Genomic DNA, 20,478 nt, shown 5'->3' on the forward strand with positions numbered 1-20,478 from the left:
CCACAACTCGACCCCTACCACCGATTGGAAGTGCTACCCACGATGCCCAACCCGAAAACAACTGGACCCGCTGCAACCGAGTACCGCAGCCACGTTCCATCAGGTACCACCTTACCCAGCCAGAATCCGCGGCCACTAAATCGCCGTAAGAAAAACAAAAAACCTCCTACACCATCAGATCATCATTGATCTCCCTCGTGACCCACACAAATGATCCGATGGCTGCACCCTTGGCGCAGCCATCGCCAGCCGTCCAGCAGACACTAGCCCCAGCGGCGTAACTCTGCACCCGTGGTTCGACCGCCCCAGCAAAGACTGCACCGCCTGAAACCACACCGTCTTAGCTGGCCTAACTGCCTCTATCACAGCCCATAGGACCACCCCATTACCCACGAAGCCTACATCTCTGACCATAACATCAAACTTTATCCCCCACAAACCGTATCACTGGCGTTGGACCCTCAGTCTTCGCCTGCGCCAACCGGCCCAAAAAAAAAAAAAAAGAGTATCCACCACCATCTGCAATGAAACAATCAACCCAAACGAATCATCAACCCGCCAACCCGATGGAAAGAGAATCAACCTATAATGAATGAGAGGTGTAAGCTTGGACACACCACGCACCAAACACTCCACCAAGGAATAACCGCCTCCAAAGGAACATAAAATGGGACAAAACCCATTAGCCCCCACCGATCAACATAATAATAACTCCCCTCCCCCCCGCAGCACCCGAACTGCTAGCTAGCAGGGTAGACCAGTAACAACCTAATGCCGCCTCCAAAACCGCCTTTGCCATCAATGCTCCACGGCTCACCGCCTTTACCAAATCCCACCCTCTGTCAAACGACACATAATAAACCGCCGACAATTCTGGAGCCAAGCAGGCATACACCGATGACTCCTCCAGATAAGATACGTTTTGAACAAGCCGAAATATATATATATATACACATACATACACACACATATATACACATATATATATATACACATACACACACATATATACATATATATATATATATATACATACATACATACATACATACATACATACATACATACACACATACATACATATATATACACATACGGCTCCTTCCCGGCACTGCCCCCCCAACAGAGAAACCCAATCATGACAAGGAGGGCCCCGAATGGCCCACCCATCCTGCCCAAAGCCACTTCCTGACCCCTATTTCCACCGACAACCACCAGGCGTCCCCTAGCCCAGCGCAAACTTCCAATAAGGAGGCGAAGATCCACCAATACAAATAGAAAGACACAGAATTACTATGATCTTTACCACCACCCAACACTTATGCTTAAGACAACCGTCCGCGCCAAATCTGCACCACCCATCATTCTATGCCCCCCAAACAACCCTCATTGACCGTGTCGCCGGGGTTCCAAGCCCCGAACCGCCAACTGCCCCCCAAAAGGGGCTGACTAGGAGCCGCCATCCACTGCAGCCCTAAGGATGTGCCCGTATGATCCTACCGCATACCGGCACGCAACACCTTCCCTTGCTGAAATTACTCGGCGTACTGAAGCCAGACTAAACCGCCATATGACCTAACACGCCACCCCAAATGGATCCATATAACCAAACCATGCCGAACCAATTACCCAATTCCTTCCCCTGATACCCTTGCCAAAAACGCAAATCCCCGCAGCCACGTTGCAAATGTACGAGGGGTGAGCCTCCACCGGCGCTCCCCCCCCCTCTACTTATCCTTCCCGGAATCACTTGGCTTAACCTAATCCAGGTGCCACTGTTCCAGGGGGAGCAGCGAAATTATTTCTACACTTTCCCCCATTCAAATCTTATCCCTCACATCCTCCAGCAGGTGAGCCCCCCCCAACGGGCCTTCGAAGTACCCATACCTCTCACACTTGGCCACTGTCATCCAGACGCACCACCTCACCCCCTCTTCTTTCCTCACCACTCACTCTGTCACAGCCCTTGCCGCCTCTGCCCGAAAATGCTCCCCTGCCGCCTCATGCGCCCTCACTCTGCTTGCCGCACCTGCGCCCACTAACCACCGATCCCGTCCATGCCCCCGGCGGTGCATGCGCACTCTCCACAACCGTATATACCACTGCAGTAAAATACCCCATGCCTGATCAAAACACAAAAACCCACTCGGCGCTGCCGTGTCCGCAGCCGCCCCCCCCACCAACTGCGCCCCAACCCTGCCGAATCCACGGCCGTCTCACCCGACCGCGACCCGGCGTATCCTGGAATAAAAGTCATGCCATCCGGACATCTGATTCTTCCGTCGCTGCTTCCTCCTCCTCCTCGCTGGAGCCAACCGCCTCTGGCTCATGTAACGCAGACGCCGCCGAAGCGCTGCCACCACCACGGCCGTCCTCCTGGTACGCCGCGTGGGCACCATCCTCCAAGCTCCATCTTCTGTCCCGCGGCGACAACCCCGGAAACCGTCCCGTCCCACGGGCTGCCACCGCGGGCCTCATCTTCTGGCCCGACCCCCCCCTCCCGCTGCCTGCAAGGACGGGGGGGTACCTGTGGCCCGACCCGCTGCCAGCAGACTCCCATCCAGAGCCGCCAGCCTTCTGCCCTCCTGGGCCCAGAAGGCATCCGTCCGCCGGGCCCTCCCCCCCCTGGGGGAGACCGCCGCTGCCGGGAGCTGCACGCCTGCTCTGGGTGACCAGGCAGGGACCGCAGGGCCCCCGCCGTCACCCCCATGTACCGACGCCTCCCGGGCATCCGTCGCACCAGGCTCGCCTGCCCTGGTGCCGGACCCCCTGCTGGCTGCAGCCCCCCGGCCCTCCCCCCTCCACCCGCGGTGGGGGGGGGGGGATAACGCTGGCCTCCGTCCTCGCCGGGCGCTCTCCTGGCCAGGAGCCGCCGCATCCAGCCCTCCTGGGCCCGTGAAAGCCTCTGTCCGCTGGGCCCTCCCCCTCCTGGGGGAGACCGCCGCGGCCGGGAGCTGCACCCTGATCTGGGTGACCAAGCAGAAACTGCAGGGCCCCTGCTGTCACCCCACTCACCGCCGCCTCCTGGGCGCCCGTCGCACCAGGCCCGCCTGCCCTGGTGCCGGACCCACCACTGGCTGCAGCTCCGCGGCCCCCCCCGCCGTCCGCGAGGGGTAAAGCTGGCCTCTGTCACAGCCGGGCGCTCTCCCCGTCCGGGAGCCGCCGCATCCAGCAATCCAGGCCGCGGCTCGGACCGGAAGTAGGCCGCAGACTAGCCACGCCCCCTTCCCGGTTGCCGCGGCCCGGACGGAGATTCCTCCCGCGGCCGGAGCAGCAGCTAAGTACTGCCCTGCCCCACGTCACTACTGCGGAGGGTCCCCGAAGGGGCTCTCGCATCTCCTCCTCGCTCCCCCCGCACACGGCCAGTACCTGAGAGATGAGGGAGGGGGGGGGGACGCCGCCCGCAGCTGACAGGGGAGCGAGGGGAAAGTGCCAACGGGTTAACCCCCAGCAGCCAAGACGTGGGACCGCGCTGCCAGGGGCCCGTGCACTGCCATGATGAATCCGCTGGTCCCGGATAGCAGCCATCCTGTCGCACGTCCGGATCGTTCCATATCCGGAAGTCTGGTGATGTGAGGGGCTGGGGAACCTCCATCATGACGTCCTTGTACAGATCTTTGTGTCCTTCTAAATACTCCCACTCCTCCATGGAGAAATAGAAGGTGACGTCCTGACACCTTATAGGAACCTCTCCAGTCAGATCGTTCCATATCCGGAAGTCAAGAGAGAGGGGGGTAAGTCAAGGTCCTTTACTTACACCCCTCAACTGTCCCACCTCTTCCTCCAGGGAACTCCTCCTACCCACCAATCCCTCTATTCTGCCTTATAAACAAACCATTCCTGTTTCCATTAACCCCATCACTCCTTCCCTTCCCTCTAGTCATGTCGCCCCTCCACCCTATGGGTTCCATGGCTTTCTTTCTATGAATCAATTACAAAGTGCACGAACAGTGAGTAATGTTTAACTACTTCCGCATAGACTGTAAACATCCAGTGGATCTGCATATTGGTCTGCAGTCACGTTCTAAAACATCATTGTAGAGTAAGCAGCTGCCTTCTCTATGGGAAGACTCAGTCAGACATAGCCAGACTTCCCATAGAGATGGCAGAGATGGTTTATTACCATCTCTGCCTTCTTGATGGTTGTATGCACATTGTGTATATAGCAATCACATGATTACTGCAAGCTGGAAAAGATCATGACCTGCTGCGTCCTAACAAACCCAGTCAGCTCTGTTGTGTGGCTAAATTTCTCCTGTAACTGGGACTAATGTACCAGAACCAAGTACAGGGGATATCAAATTAAAAAAAAAATATTTAAATGTTGAAATGTCACCGAATTGTCTTACATGGCGTAATATGGGAAATGAATAAGTTAATAATTAATAAAAAGCAGGAAAAAGTAAATTTAAAAAAACCCACTGTTGCTCCAAATACAAGGAGTTGCAGATAAGTCTTTGGCTTTGTGATCTTTTTTTGTTTCTATGTGTTCTATGCACGCGGGAAAACAAAATGGCAGAGTCTAATGCAATATTCACAGCAAGGCTGGAATCACATGATCATGTGGCATCCGATGCGAGAGCATCGGATGCGATATGCTAATGACCTCCGACTCAGTCTCTGCTGCGAGCGTGAGCCGAGTGTCATGCGACTGTGACTGTGTCTGTAACTGTGACATGTGTCCGATCTTGCAATTGGGTCACAGCTGTGAAGCTGAGGGCGGATGCTGCAGAGGAGAGGGAGGGGTTAATCCCCCCATCTCCACCATTGTCAGCCTGTGCGTATATTGCACTGCACTGGGTTAACATCCAAGTGCAGTCCGATGATTCTCTCGCACCCATTCACTTGAATGGGTGCAAGTGATACGGCTCTAGCAGAAAATCGCAGCATGTTGCGACTTTTCTCGCATTCAGAATCTGGATGTGAAAAAAGCTGACCAAATGCTCTCCATCAATGACTAACATTGGTTAGAGTGGAATGCAAGATTTTCTCGCATTGCACTCGTCCGTTTTTTACGCTCGTGTGAGCGTGCCCCAACTGAGAACAGAGGAGTGATAAAATTCTTATTTCTGCAAGGAAAGTCAGTGAAGGATATTCATGATGATATGTCGCAGACATTGGGGGATCAATGCCCTTCATATTCCACAGTTAAGCACTGGGTTGCCAAATTTTAAACGGGCCACTTCAGCACCAATGATGAGGAACGTCCTGGACGACTGACAGTGGTTGTTGATCCGGAGATCGTCGATGCTGTGCACAACCTCCCTCATACTGGAGAATTGACGAATTTCAGCTAAAGCAATAGCAGACATCATGGAGATTTCCGTGAACATGTTTGTGTCATTATCCATGAACAGTTGGATATGAGGAAGCTATCTGCAAAGTGGGTCCCCAAATGTTTGACAACAGATCAGAGAAGCATGCGAGTGAAAACTGCCTGGTCCATTTGTCAGCATTTCCAGACTGATAAGAACTTCCTGGATCAACTGGTCATTATGGATGAGACCTGGATTTATTTATATGACCCTGAAAACAAGGAGCAGTCAAAAGACTAGAGGCATAGTGGTTCTCCTCGTCCAAGGAAGTTCAGGGTGCAAAAATCAGCCACTAAGGTGATGGCGTCTGTGTTCTGGGATAAGGAGGGCGTGCTGCTATTGGACTACCTTCAAAAGGGTTCCACCATCAATGCAAGGTATTACATTGAACTTTTGGACCAATTGAAGGCAGCTCTGAAAGCTAAAAGGCGTGGCAAGCTGTCCAAGGGAATCTTGTTCCTGCAAGAGAATACCTCCGCTCACACTGCACAAGCGACCACGGCAAAACTGGCAGAGATGGGCTTCCAGCTAGTTGACCACCCACCTTATTCACCAGATCTAGCTGACTCTGACTATCATCTGTTTGCAAAGCCTGGTTTGAGGCCCAACCAAAATCCTTCTTTTAGCTAGGCTTACCGAACTTGGAATACCAATGTAAGAAGTGTGTTGACATCAGTGGAGATGTACAGTGCCTACAAGTAGTATTCAACCCCCTGCAGATTTAGCAGGTTTGATAAGATGCAAATAAGTTAAAGCCTGCAAACTTCAAACAAGAGCAGGATTTATTAACAGATGCATAAATCTTACAAACTAACAAGTTATGTTGCTCAGTTAAATTTTAATAAATTTTCAACATAAAAGTGTGGGTCAATTATTATTCAACCCCTAGGTTTAATATTTTGTGGAATAACCCTTGTTTGCAATTACAGCTAATAATCGTCTTTTATAAGTCCTGATCAGGCCGGCACAGGTCTCTGGAGTTATCTTGGCCCACTCCTCCATGCAGATCTTCTCCAAGTTATCTAGGTTCTTTGGGTGTCTCATGTGGACTTTAATCTTGAGCTCCTTCCACAAGTTTTCAATTGGGTTAAGGTCAGGAGACTGACTAGGCCACTGTAACACCTTGATTTTTTCCCTCTTGAACCAGGCCTTGGTTTTCTTGGCTGTGTGCTTTGGGTCGTTGTCTTGTTGGAAGATGAAATGACGACTCATCTTAAGATCCTTGATGGAGGAGCGGAGGTTCTTGGCCAAAATCTCCAGGTAGGCCGTGCTATCCATCTTCCCATGGATGCGGACCAGATGGCCAGGCCCCTTTGCTGAGAAACAGCCCCACAGCATGATGCTGCCACCATGCTTGACTGTAGGGATGGTATTCTTGGGGTGGTATGCAGTGCCATCCAGTCTCCAAACGTCACGTGTGTGGTTGGCACCAAAGATCTCGATCTTGGTCTCATCAGACCAGAGAACCTTGAACCAGTCTGTCTCAGAGTCCTCCAAGTGATCATGAGCAAACTGTAGACGAGCCTTGACATGACGCTTTGAAAGTAAAGGTACCTTACGGGCTCGTCTGGAATGGAGACCATTGCGGTGGAGTACGTTACTTATGGTATTGACTGAAACCAATGTCCCCACTGCCATGAGATCTTCCCGGAGCTCCTTCCTTGTTGTCCTTGGGTTAGCCTTGACTCTTCGGACAAGCCTGGCCTCGGCATGGGTGGAAACTTTCAAAGGCTGTCCAGGCCATGGAAGGCTAACAGTAGTTCCATAAGCCTTTCACTCCCAACAGTGGAGACAGGTAGGCCCAACTCCTTGGAAAGGGTTTTGTACCCCTTGCCAGCCTTGTGACCCTCCACGATCTTGTCTCTGATGGCCTTGGAATGCTCCTTTGTCTTTCCCATGTTGACCAAGTATGAGTGCTGTTCACAAGTTTGGGGAGGGTCTTAATTAGTTAGAAAAGGCTGGAAAAAGAGATAATTAATCCAAACATATGAAGCTCATTGTTCTTTGTGCCTGAAATACTTCTTAATACTTTAGGGGAACCAAACAGAATTCTTGTGGTTTGAGGGGTTGAATAATAAATGACCCTCTGAATAAACTTTTCACAATTTAAAAAAATAATAAAAAAAGAAATAACATTCTTTTTTGCTGCAGTGCATTTCACACTTCCAGGCTGATCTACAGTCCAAATGTCACAATGCCAAGTTAATTCCGAATGTGTAAACCTGCTAAATCTGCAGGGGGTTGAATACTACTTGTAGGCACTGTATGTGGAATTAATGTAAAGTTGCATTATCCTATCTTGTTGCTTTCTGTATAAAGCCAAAGACTTCTCAGCAGCCCCTCGTAGTTGTTCCTAGCCCCATCCCTGTTGAAAAAAAACAAACATGTGCCCAAGTTATAAAGCTATAAGGGAAACAAAATATAAAAAGTATTTTAGTGGTCCTTTATGATTATAGAAAAGTAAATGTGAAAAACTGACACCTATTTCCTTTTTTTCCCGTCCTTAATATCACCTAATATAAGTAGAAAATGTAAAAAAAGACTGAAAATAATATAAAAATTAAGTCCCAGATATGATGAAAAAGATGCAACAATAATTTAAATATGTGAACAAGGAAACCTTTAGCGCTCTTAAAACTGCATTTATGAAAATAACCCAAAAATGTGCCTTGCCGTGCATAGGAGAAAATGGCCTGGAACTGGTTAATCAGTTTTTATTGAAATATATTTGGTCAAGCAAGACCAAAGACATACATACAAAGACACATTTTAGAAAACAGTTATTACAAAGATATTATACAATAAGTGTGCCCCATCTGTATGTCTCATTGGTATCTACACAGCAAAAAGACACCCAAGATTTCAGCTGAGAAGGAAGGGGCAATGAAGTCACAGGTGCATGTGACTTCATTCACCTGACCCCCTGATGACAGTGCCGCTCGATATCACTACCCGCGACCGGATCTCGCAGCACTGACGTCACGGGGTTAGGTGAATCCATTGAGGAGTCACCTGACCCCCGATATCGCTGGCACGCTGCTGTCGTCTTTTTCCGGTGTCTTGGGGCAGTCCGGTGTTTTGTAGCGTCCGATATCCTCTTCTGCAGCTGATTGCGATGATCACCTGTTCGCCAGTCCTGTTGTGCCCGCGGTCACAGAGTGGAAGAAGCGAGGGCGCATGCGCCGCCCTCTAAGCAATAATAATAGAATGACAGTGGATCACACGGGCTACAGAAAGATGGCGCCAGAGATAAGCGCTTTGCGCAGACGCCGACTCCGACGCCATATTTCTGATTAGAAAAATTATCATAGAGCCAGAGAGAGAGAGGGAGGAACAACAGGAGGGGTGTGTGAATCATGTACATAACCCGCCCAGATATTATACGCTGAGTTGAAACTGTCAATCAAAAAGCTGATGAATTTTTTAACTTCACTTTCTTGGATTTGAACAACTTAACATCCGAGCTGCCCACTAATGGTATGTAGAGAATGTGCCTGATAGTGCCAGTACTGTACTGGCTTCAGCTTATATACGAAAATCATGATGATTGGTTCCCTTTAAGGTTTTTATACCATTATATCTTGTTTTTTTATCATTGCAGCACTTTTTTTTAATATCTTTTTGTTAACAAAGCTGTATAAGGATTAGCTTTTCCAGGATAAACTGTATTTGTCAGTGGCATCATTTTCTTTATACTCAGAACCTTTTTAATTTTTGGAGTCCTGTCCTATGGTCTGGCGAAACTGATATTGAACTATTTGGCCATAATGAGCATCATTATGTTTGGAGGAAATAGGGAGAAGCTTTGAAGCCTAAAGCCCGCTACACACGCTTCAAAATATCTCACAATCCGTCGTTGGGGTCAAGTTGTAAGTGACGCACATCCAGCATCGTTTGTGAGGTATCTGCGTGTGACATCTACGTGCGATCAGGATTGAACGCAAAACCGTTGATCGCAAACACATCGTATCTTTCTCTAGAATTGAGCGTTTTGTTGCACGAACCTAGTCAATTGTAACGTGTGACATCCCTCATACGATTTTGGTGTCTGATACTATGTGCGCAGGTGTGCGCTCTGCACCGCAGCTTAAAAAACGTCCGCTTCAGAGCGCAGATGAAAAGCTGCGTTCTGAAGCGCCTCACAATGTCTGTCATTCACTAATCTCTGTCAGTCCGTCACTATCTCTGTCCCTCACTCTCTGTCCATGTCAGTCTATCCTCCTCTCTCATATACTCACCGATCCCCGATTCCCGGCGCTGCACGGCGTTCACACTGATCCGGCGGCTTTTACTGTTTTGAAAAAGCCGGCCGCCCATTAAACAATCTCGTATTCCCTGCTATCCCCGCCCACCGGCGCCTATGATTGGTTACAGTGAGACACGCCCCCATGCTGAGTGACAGGTGTCACACTGCACCCAATCACAGCAGCCGGTGGGCGTGTCTATACTGTGTAGTGAAATAAATAATTAAATAATTTAAAAAAACGGCGTGCGGTCCCCCCCAATTTTAAAACCAGCCAGATAAAGCCATACGGCTGAAGGCTGGTATTCTCAGGATGGGGAGCTCCACGTTATGGGGAGCCCCCCAGCCTAACAATATCAGCCAGCAGCCTCCCAGAATTGCCGCATACATTATATGCGACAGTTCTGGGACTGTACCCGGCTCTTCCCGATTTACCCTGGTGCGTTGGCAAATCGGGGTAATAAGGAGTTATTGGCAGCCCATAGCTGCCAATAAGTCCTAGATTAATCATGTCAGGCGTCTCCCCGAGATTCCTTCCATGATTAATCTGTACATTACAGTAAATAAACACACACACCCGAAAAAATCATTTATTAGAAATAAAAAACACAAACACATTCCCTGGTTAACCACTTTAATCAGCCCCAAAAAGCCCTCCTTTTCCGGCGTAATCCAGGATGCTCCAGCGTCGCATCCAGCGCTGCTGCATGGAGGTGACCGGAGCTGCAGAATACACCTCCACGCAGCAAGTGCAGACAGCCGCGCGATCGGCTGAGCTGTCACTGAGGTTACCCGCTGTCACTGGATCCAGCGGTGGCCGCGGGTAACCTCAGTGACAGCTCAGCTGATCGCGCTACTCACCTCAGTTGCTGCGTGGAGGTGAGAGGAGCGGTGGTGAGTAGCGCGATCAGCTGAGCTGTCACTGAGGTTACCCGCGGCCACCGCTGGATCCAGTGACAGCAGGTAACCTCAGTGACAGCTCAGCCGATCGCGCGGCTGTCTTCAGTTGCTGCGTGGAGGTGTATTCTGCAGCTCCGGTCACCTCCATGCAGCAGCGCTGGATGCGACGCTGGAGCATCCTGGATTACGCCGGAAAAGGAGGGCTTTTTGGGGCTGATTAAAGTGGTTAACCAGGGAATGTGTTTGTGTTTTTTATTTCTAATAAAGGATTTTTTCGTGTGTGTGTGTTTATTTACTGTAATTTACAGATTTACAGATTAATCATGGAAGGTGTCTCATAGACACCTGACATGATTAATCTAGGACTTATTGGCAGCTATGGGCTGCCAATAACTCCTTATTATCCCGATTTGCCAACGCACCAGGGCAAATCGGGAAGAGCCGGGTACAGTCCCAGAACTGTCACATATAATGTATGCGGCAATTCTGGGCGGCTGTTGGCTGATATTGTTAGGCTGGGGGGCTCCCCATAACGTGGGGCTCCCCATCCTGAGAATACCAGCCTTCAGCCGTATGGCTTTATCTGGCTGGTTTTAAATTTGGGGGGGACCGCACGCCGTTTTTTTAAATTATTTAATTATTTATTTCACTACACAGTATAGACACGCCCACCGGCTGCTGTGATTGGGTGCAGTGTGACACCTGTCACTCAGCATGGGGGCGTGTCTCACTGTAACCAATCATAGGCGCCGGTGGGCAGGGAAAGCAGGGAATACGAGATTGTTTAATGAGCGGCCGGCTTTTTCAAAATAGTAAAAGCCGCCGGAGCAGTGTGAATGCCGTGCAGCGCCGGGGATCGGTGAGCCCTTCACCGGTGACCGCTAATCAGGACGCGACACAGACAGAGCCGGGATGACAATGAAGTCAGGTGAAGTTCACCCGAGTTCATTCTGACAGTGCGGCTCTGTCTGTGTCTGCTGTCATCTGCCATTCAGCTCTGCTACATGGCTGTCTGTGTCTGCTGTCAGCGGCCATGTAGCAGAGCTGAATGGCAGATGACATAGTAAAAACGCATCCCTACACATTACACACGCTTGTCAAGTCAATAAATAAATAAAAAAAAAAAGGTGCCCAATGCATACGTCACAGAACACATGATCTAAAGGAGCGCACACAAAATTGATCAATTTAACATAGACTAATAACGCACGTGTGACAGCAAATGAACGACCTACGTGCAATCTCATAAGATCCCGTATGCAACCTGGGCGTGTCACATCGCAAATGCGATTGTACAACTAATTGCAACGTGTAAAGCAGGCTTAAGAACACCAACCTAACTGTGAAACACGGGGCTGGCAGCATCATGTTGTGGGGTTGTTTTGCTGAAGAAGTGACTGGTGCATTTCACAAAATAGATGGCATCATGAGGAAAGAAGATTATGTGGCAATACTGAAGCAACATCTCATGAGTCAGACATCAGCCAGGAACTTAAAGCTTGAGTGGAAATGAATCTTCCAAATGGTCAATGACCCGAAGCATACTGCCAAACTAGTTACAAAGTGGCTTAAAGGGAACCTGTCATCAAAAATTTTGCACTAAACCTAAAAGATTCCCCCTCTGCAGCTCCTGGGCTGCATTGTAGCAAGTTTAATGTTGTTCTTGTGCCCCCTTTCTGACCAAAATAAAGACGTTATAAAGTGGTACCTTTTTGTTTTCAGATCTTGATAGTGGATCACGGGGGCGGGCTCTCTGGTGTGCGTTAGTCTGCCTCCTGTCACTTTAGGCCGTCCCCCATCGTGCAATTTCAAAGAGGTGACGTGAGGTAAGCTGGCCAGCGCTTGCGCAGAACAGTGGAGGTGGCGGTGAAAGCGTGAGCACGAGATTATGGGCGGGTACTTGCTGATGAAAATCACAGCGCTGCCCATAATCTCGCGCATGCGCCTTGCCACTCTCGCGGGACTGTGTAATGTGCACAGTGTGACCGCTGGTGATGTGTTGCGCAGGTGCGAGATTATGGGCGGCGCTGTGATTTTCATCAGCAAGTACCCGCCCATAATCTCGTGCTCGCGCTTTCACCGCCGCCTCCACCGTTCTGTGCAAGCGCTGGCCAGCTTACCTCACGTCACCTCTTTGAAATTGCGCGATGGGGGACGGCCTAAAGCAACAGGAGGCAGACTAACGGACACCAGAGAGCCCGCCCCCGTGTACCATTATCAAGATCTGAATACAAAAAGGTACCACTTTATAAAGTCTTTATTTTGGTCAGAAAGGGGGCACAAGAACAACAGGAAACTTGCTAGAATGCAGCCCAGGAGCTGCAGAGGGGGAATCTTTTAGATTTAGTGCAAAATTTCTGATGACAGGTTCCCTTTAAGGATAACAAAGTCAATGTTTTGGAGTGGCCATCACAATGCCGTGATCTCAATTTTATTGAAAATTTATGGACAAAGCTGAAATGGCCGGTGCGAGCAAGATGACCTACAAACATGGCTCAATTTCACCAGTTCTGTCAGGAGGAATGGGCCCATATTCCTACCAACTATTGTGAGAAGCTTGTGGAAGGATATTTAAAACCTTTGACCCAAGTCATACAGTTTAAGGGCAATGGTACCAAATACTAATGAAATGTATGTAATTTTTGACTCTACAGAAAGTAATAAAATTTCCTTAAAACATTATCTCTCTCATTATTCTGGCATTTGGCAAATATAAATAGTTTTGGTTGCTAATTGACTTAAAATGGGAAAGGTTTATTCTGATTTCTTGTCAGATAGTGAGAAAAACATGAATGTATGTCTTTTTAGATAGCGTGCATATATATATATATATATATATATATATATATATATATATATATATTTAAGAAAAACAGAATTACTAGTTTTCTTGGTCTTTCCACCTCCCAAAAAGTGCTATAAAAGTGATACAAAAAGGTGAAAATTGGAGCTATGAATATAGCTCCAATTTTCACCTTTTTGTATCACTTTTATTGCACTTTTTGGGAGGTGGAAAGACAAAAAAACTAATAATTCTGTTTTTCTTAAAAAAAACACCATTTACTATTCAGTGTGATTAAATTGGTATTCTCATATACAGTAGGTAGACAGCATGAAAATACGCAAGTTTGCAAATGGCTTTCTTTTTCTAGCTGTTTTGATTCTCCAACTGTGAGAATTCTTATTTAATATAATGTACAGTTTGTTGGCATGGAAACCAACCACCAGAGCCTCATGAGTGTATGCAGTAGCTACAATCCAGGAGAGGAGTTAACTCCAAAGATCCCTGCCAGCTCTTTCCTGCCCATTGATTTCTTTCCTCTATAATCCTGTCAGCTACTGACCATGGTGCTCTTACCAGTCCTGCATTATCACTATCCCCTGGCCCCCAGCATTGACTCTTTACATTGCAGTTATTTTTATCATGGATTCACTTTCCTGAGTGGTTTGCTTTTTCAACTACACTGTTATCTTAAAAAAGTAAATATAGTTACTTTTCCATTTCAGAAAAATGAACAGTAGCAGAAGGAAACTGAGCAGAACTATCATTCAATGAGGAGCGCCTACCCCACTTTCCACGCAGTGAGGAAGTGGGAAGACTGAAAAGCTGTGAGCTGGTCAAGAGACAACATAAGAATACCCCTTTAGCATGGAATTTTGGGGATTTTGTTTTTCAGCAGGTTCATACGATAATGACAACGTCAAATTTATTTGTTTAATAAAGGGTTTACTTCTTTTGAAAAAAAAATCCCACTTTAAAAAAAATATATACTGTATTTTAGTCACCATTTTTTAAGACCATTTTGTGTAAGGAGCTGTAGTTTCATAAGTATCATTTTCGAATCCATAAGTCTTTTTGACAATTTTTTTTTATTTTTATGAGGTGAGATGAACAAAATGGCAATTCCGGATCAGGTTTTTTTGTGGCATTAACAATGTGGGATAATAATTACATGGATTTATTCTAGTAGTTGTTACAGTGATCTCATTGAGACTTAGGTCTGTACGGGGACTAGGCCAATCAAACACATGAATATGCTTTGCTCAAACCATTCCATTGTAGCTCTGGCAGTATATATAGTGTTGTACTGCTGGAAGGTGAACCTGCGCCACAGTCTCAAGTCTGATGCAGCTTCTAACAGGTTTTCCTCCAGGACTGCCCTGTATTTTGCTTCAACCATCTTTTTATTAACTCTGACCAGATTCCCTGTCCCTGCTGAAGGAAAACTGCTCCACAGCATGATGCTGCCACCACCATGTGTGACAGTGGGGATGGTGTTTTCAGGGTTATGTGCCGTATTAGTTTTCCACAACACATATTGCTTTGCATTTAGCTCAAAAAGTGCTTTCCTGGTCTCATCTGACCACAGCACCTTCTTTCACATGCTAGCTGTGTCCCCTACGTGACGTTTTTCAAACTGCAAACAGGACTTCTTATGGCTTGCTTTGAAATATATCTTACTTCTTGCCACTCTTCTATAAAAGGCCAGATTTGTGGAGTATATGACTAATAGGTGTCCTGTGGACAGATTATCCCACCTGAGCTGTGATCTCTGCAGCTCCTCCAGTGACCATGGGCCTCTTGGCTACTTCTCTTATTGCTGTCCTTGCTTGGAATATCCGTTTAGGTGGACGGCCGTGTCTTGATTGGTTTTCAGTTGTGCCATACTCCTTTCATTTTTGGATGATGGCTTGAACAATGGTCTTTTTTATAACCTAATCCTGCTTTACTCTTCTCCACAACTTTATCCCTGACCTGTCAGGTGTGTTCCTTGGTTTTCATAAGGCTATTTGAACTCAAATGTCATTAAACAAACCTCAGAGGCCTTCACAGAACAGCTGTAGTTATACTGAGGATAAATTGCACCCAAGTGCACTCAACTTACTAATTATGTAAATTATGGAGGCAATTGGTCACTCAAGATTTTATTTAGGGGTATCAGACTACAGGGGGCTGAATATAAATGCATGACACAATTTACACATTTATATTTTTAAAATATTTTAGAAAATCTACAATAACATACATTTAAGCTTGAGGTTATAGCATGGAAAAAAATGGAAACATTCACAGGGTATGAATACACTTGCAGGACACCGTGAATGTATGTATATAGATATAAGGTGTATGTATATAAATTTATTTATATATATATATATATATATATATATATATATATATATATATATATAATCAAAATATTATTTTAATGCTTCATTTCTGTTTTAGACAGAAATTTATGCTGCAGATTACAAGACAGAGCACGTAGATCGAGAACGTGTGAAAACAGAAAATGACAAGCTAAAGAAAAAGGAAAAAGAAATGAAAGAGCAAATGTTGATCCTAAAAGAACAAGTAAGTGACTATGAAATAATCGTTTTAGTATATAAAATACATTTGTAGTTAATGTTTCCATTCTCCTTATTCACCTCAGAAACACATTTGGATGCAGATGTCCTTCTGAGGTCACGAAAGATAATCTCATATTTTGAACCCTCTATGATCTAGAACAAAGAGTGGCTATTAGGAGCTTTCTCTCTTTCTAGACTTCAATCTATAATGTAAATGGGCCATTGATTTCTAGGGGAACTGTGTAATAGTTTGTCTCCAATCGTAACTTATGCCACTAAATACCAGTACCAGCATAGATCTTCTGATAGTAAGTGGATACATTACTGTTATCACTTTATGTACACATGAGGAAGAGACCTGTTAATCACCTGGGAAGTATAAATCACTTATAAATGAATAATAAAATGAAACACAGGTGGCTACTTCCTGAGTGAACACATTTCCCTGCCTGCTTTATCACAGGAAAAAAGTGTTTCTACCTCATCCCCAGTCCTGTGATCTCAGAGTCATTATATATCAAGTCAGTGCTATATAAGCTCAGCTACCAATGAAGCTCTTTGATTTAATTTTTGATGAGCTCAGTAAGCTGGAGAAACACTCACTCCTGTGATAAAACAGGCAGAGAAATGTGTTAACTCAAAAAGTAGCAGCTGCTAGCCCCTGCTATTTCATCTGTTTACTCACTTATCATATATCTTTGTACCGTGTTAGCCAGTAGAGATAAAAAAATTGTTTAAAAGAACAGAGAGTCCTCAGTGGTTGATACCTTTTAATGGCTAACTGAAAAGATGGTAATAATTGCAAGCTTTCGAGACTACTCAGGTCTCTTCATCAGGCATGGTATAACACAAAATTTTGTGTTATACCATGCCTGATGAAGAGACCTGAGTAGTCTCGAAAGCTTGCAATTATTACCATCTTTTCAGTTAGCCATTAAAAGGTATCAACCACTGAGGACTCTCTGTTCTTTTAAACAATTTTTTTACTCACTTATCATAAGTGACTTGTCCTTTCTCTCCTGGCCAGGAGCTATGGTATATGCTGATCATGAACTGATGCAGTGGTGAGACACAGCAAATAACATTATAAAGCAGGGGCACATTAATGAGATTACCTAAGCACAAGAAAAAAATAATGGGTTGGCAGCGTTCAATTTTTTTCAGCGCACTCTAAAAGGGAAGGGATGGCAGTGTTAAATCACAGATGGTAATAAGAGAGGTAGGGTCAAACAGCCAATAAAACAAGGCGAGAAACAAGCCATATCAAAGCCACATAGGTCACATCTTAAAATCTATTACATTGCAAGGTTATAATAAAATTCAAAAACTTTATTTCATAACCATAGAAAAAAGTGCACATTAAACACATGCATAGATTAATATTCACAGAGGGGACTCTGGGTAAACTCCCTAATCTTCCCCTTCCTGACTGTGGGGGTTGGCACCCTAACAATTTGCGTCGTGGCGCCCCCACTCCACCGTAGACTGGCCCTTACAGACCCTATACTGACCACTTTTCAGTGCTGCTCATCTCATGTAGGGCCTTAAAAAATACACCGTGATTCACATGCATATCAGAGTACTATCAAGAGGGTATCACAAATAGAAATTATTATCCCTCAAAATATGACATGTATCTCCTCCATTATCTCAGGAGTTCAGGTATAATATTGTATTAATCTATTGATAAGTTTTTTTCAGGGTACAGTCTATTTTTACTATGCAGTGGACTTAAAAATACTCAAATAGGTATTTGGTAGAAAACATCAGTAAATGGGTCAAAAAAAGTAAAAAATCAAAACAAAACAGGTGAAGCATAAACAATATGGTGCAAATAAACAGAGCAAGAAAATTGTGGACAAAACAAGAAAATTCACATTTTTATACTTGTAAATACAATTTATTATTTGTAGTTGTAGCAGAATGTTCCCTGTAATATTTAACTTTCTCCTTCCCACAGTTGAAGGTGTATGAAGATGATTTTCGTAAGGAGCGTTGTGATAAACAAATCTTGCAGCGTCTTCTCAAGTGCTGCAATACATCACGTGACCCGATACTTGTACACCGCTGCAATAATGTGACCCACAAAGGATTATTTGAGAGCCCCGGCAGACTTTCCAGAAGTGGAAGCAACAGGGAAGAGACTGCAAAGAAAATAGAGGAAAAAGCTGAAAAACATCGGATGTTTTAGAAAATGACACCGCTACTGTGAAATACCAACAAAAACAAGAAACTGACTTTTTGTCTTGACTGATGGCATCTCCAAAGTCACTAAGGAGCTTGAAATCTACTTTGACTTCACATGGGTACTTCAGAGAAGATTATACAATAAAAAACGGAAACTCTACAACCGATAGAGCTGAAATAGATGTAAAGTCATCTTTGAATCTAAGGCTATGTGCGCACTAGAAATGAGAAGTTTCTCAAGAAAATTTCTTGAGAAACTTCTGGGAGTGAAAGATTTCCGGACCTCCGGAAAAAATCCGCACCAAATCCGCATGCGGATTTGCCGTGGATTAGCCGCGGATTAGCCGCGGAATAGCCGCGGAATAGCCGCGATTTTCCCGCGGGTGGTTCCCTGCGGATTTTTGCAGGCTGTACTGCCGAAATCCGCAGGGTACCTGCGGAAATAATGGACATGTTCATTTTCTCAAGAAAGTTTCTCGAGAAATTCTTCTCAAGGAAATTTCTTGAGAAAAATCCGCACCAGTGCGCACAGCTTTTTTTTTTACCATAGAATTTGCTGGGAAATGTCTGCACAAAGATTGCAGACATTTCTCAAGAAATTTCCGCGGCAAATCCGCGGGTAAATCCGCGGGAAAAACGCACTAGTGCGCACAGAGCCTAAGGGAATATATTTAACAATCTGCAACCTTATATATATTATGCGATTTAACTTGGCTACAGGTAGATCTACATTTTCAATTTGTTATAGGCTTAATATAATTTTATTGTTATTAAAATTAAAAATGTAATTAATCTATTTATGACAACTTAATAAAATATGTTTTGAATATGAAGATGCTGGGCTTACATGCTTATTATCCTCTAATCATATGGATATTGGTCCAATCATTGCATATACTATAGATACATACGCTAGGTTTTGCTTTGCTTGCAAGCAAAAAGAGAGCTGAAAAGATAATTCCTCTTTTTTTTGTACACTACCACAGCATTTATATAAATTCTGAAGGGATATTTTCATGCCGTAATAGTTTTAATAGGAGGAACTTAGCAATAACCACTACGTAAGGCTGGGGTCACATGACCATTTTCAGAGTGTAACCAGAGTGTCACTTGAGTATGATCAGAGTGTCACTAGAGTGTTATCAGAGTGTGATCAGAGTATCACTAGAGTGTGATCAGAGTGTCACTGAAGTGTGATCAGAGTATCACTAGAGTGTATTTAATGTGAAGGAGACTGAAAAGACAAAAGGCGCTAATAGGGTACTAATGTTACAAATGTTTATAGGATAAATATCAGATACGCTCACCAGATACAGTTGTGAAAATCGTCACAATTGCTTTTGAAAGTGTGTAGGTTATGACTGCAGCAGGTACCACAAGGAGTTAGCATCAAAATTTCAAATAGAAGTGGACTCCCGTGCTGTCGTAAGAAGATGGTCAGCAGTAATGGTTAAACGTGATTGTGAGGCAAATCCCGGGATATGAAGATGAATTATGACTTCCAGTCATAATCGCTCATCACTCCCTGGCAGTGCCCCCCTCCCTTCTTGTTCTCAATGTCCAGCATCTGTGAAGGTGTTACACCTCCATGGCCATCTCCTGTGATATGGAGATGAGATGATGTGGGAACAATGGACACAGGAGGACTCCCTGCCGTGACCCTGTGGTAGGAGCTGCTATCTAATTAGCAAGCTTGGAAGTATCCAGACAGAACGACTCCAGTAAAAAATGGTTCATATCTCGCAAGCCATATTTCCGATAAATATGGCAACCATAAAAATGGTGTCTCCGCATGCGGACGATGCTGGCACACCCTTTTTATGGGAGCGGGAGCTTGGGAAATACCCCAGGCGTGATATCAGCCAATGGGGAACTAGTAGACAAGTCATGAGTCCTCTCATTCTGTAGCTAAATTCATAACTGTCACAATGAGAGCATTGGCGTCCGCCTACGACGCTCCCAGGCCAAGTTATGGCCATATTCCATGTTGTGGATTTTGTCCATAACTCCAGCCAGGGGTGGAGCAGTGCTCCCTCTGAGGTCACAAAGGTAGGAGGGGACCTGGATTTGCCCAGGTTGATAACCCTACTTCGGCCATTTTCCAGTGTTCTTTCGCTGGGGGTCACGTGCAGGAAACATCTGTGGGAGTTCCTAGAAACCTGGTCTACAGCGCCCCCCTGTGGCCAGACGCACAAGGTAACTGATTGAATTGCATACCTGTTTGTAAACCATGCTTTATCTGTAACTGTACTCTGACATATGTATATTCTGTAGATTCCCTATTGTATATATTGTAGTTTCTAGTGTGCTTTAGGCTGATTAAATTATATAATTAATCTTGGGCTGTTCTGTTATCTCGATCTTGAATCCCACGTCTGTGTGTTCGGCTAATAGTTACCGTGAAGCGGTTGGTGGCAGCGAGTTGTGCCAAGGATTATTGTGGGGAGGCCAGTGAGATCCGGGGAGGTTTTATATATTCCG

General features: G+C 45.5%; 1 protein-coding gene across 1 annotated transcript in view; it reads left to right on the plus strand.

Moving 5' to 3' along the window:
• The window catches only part of LOC142251332 (uncharacterized), a 61,613-nt gene extending 42,837 nt beyond the window's left edge, over window positions 1-18,776 (plus strand). Inside the window, exons 7-8 of the mRNA XM_075324025.1 lie at window positions 15,689-15,814; window positions 17,771-18,776. Coding sequence (XP_075180140.1) covers window positions 15,689-15,814; window positions 17,771-18,001 — 357 coding nt within the window. The 3' untranslated portion in view covers window positions 18,002-18,776. The remainder of the gene's footprint in view (window positions 1-15,688; window positions 15,815-17,770) is intronic.
• The last annotated feature ends 1,702 nt before the right edge of the window (window positions 18,777-20,478 follow it).

Source organism: Anomaloglossus baeobatrachus, chromosome 9 (assembly GCF_048569485.1).
Source record: "Anomaloglossus baeobatrachus isolate aAnoBae1 chromosome 9, aAnoBae1.hap1, whole genome shotgun sequence".
NCBI classification, from domain to species: Eukaryota; Metazoa; Chordata; class Amphibia; order Anura; family Aromobatidae; genus Anomaloglossus; species Anomaloglossus baeobatrachus.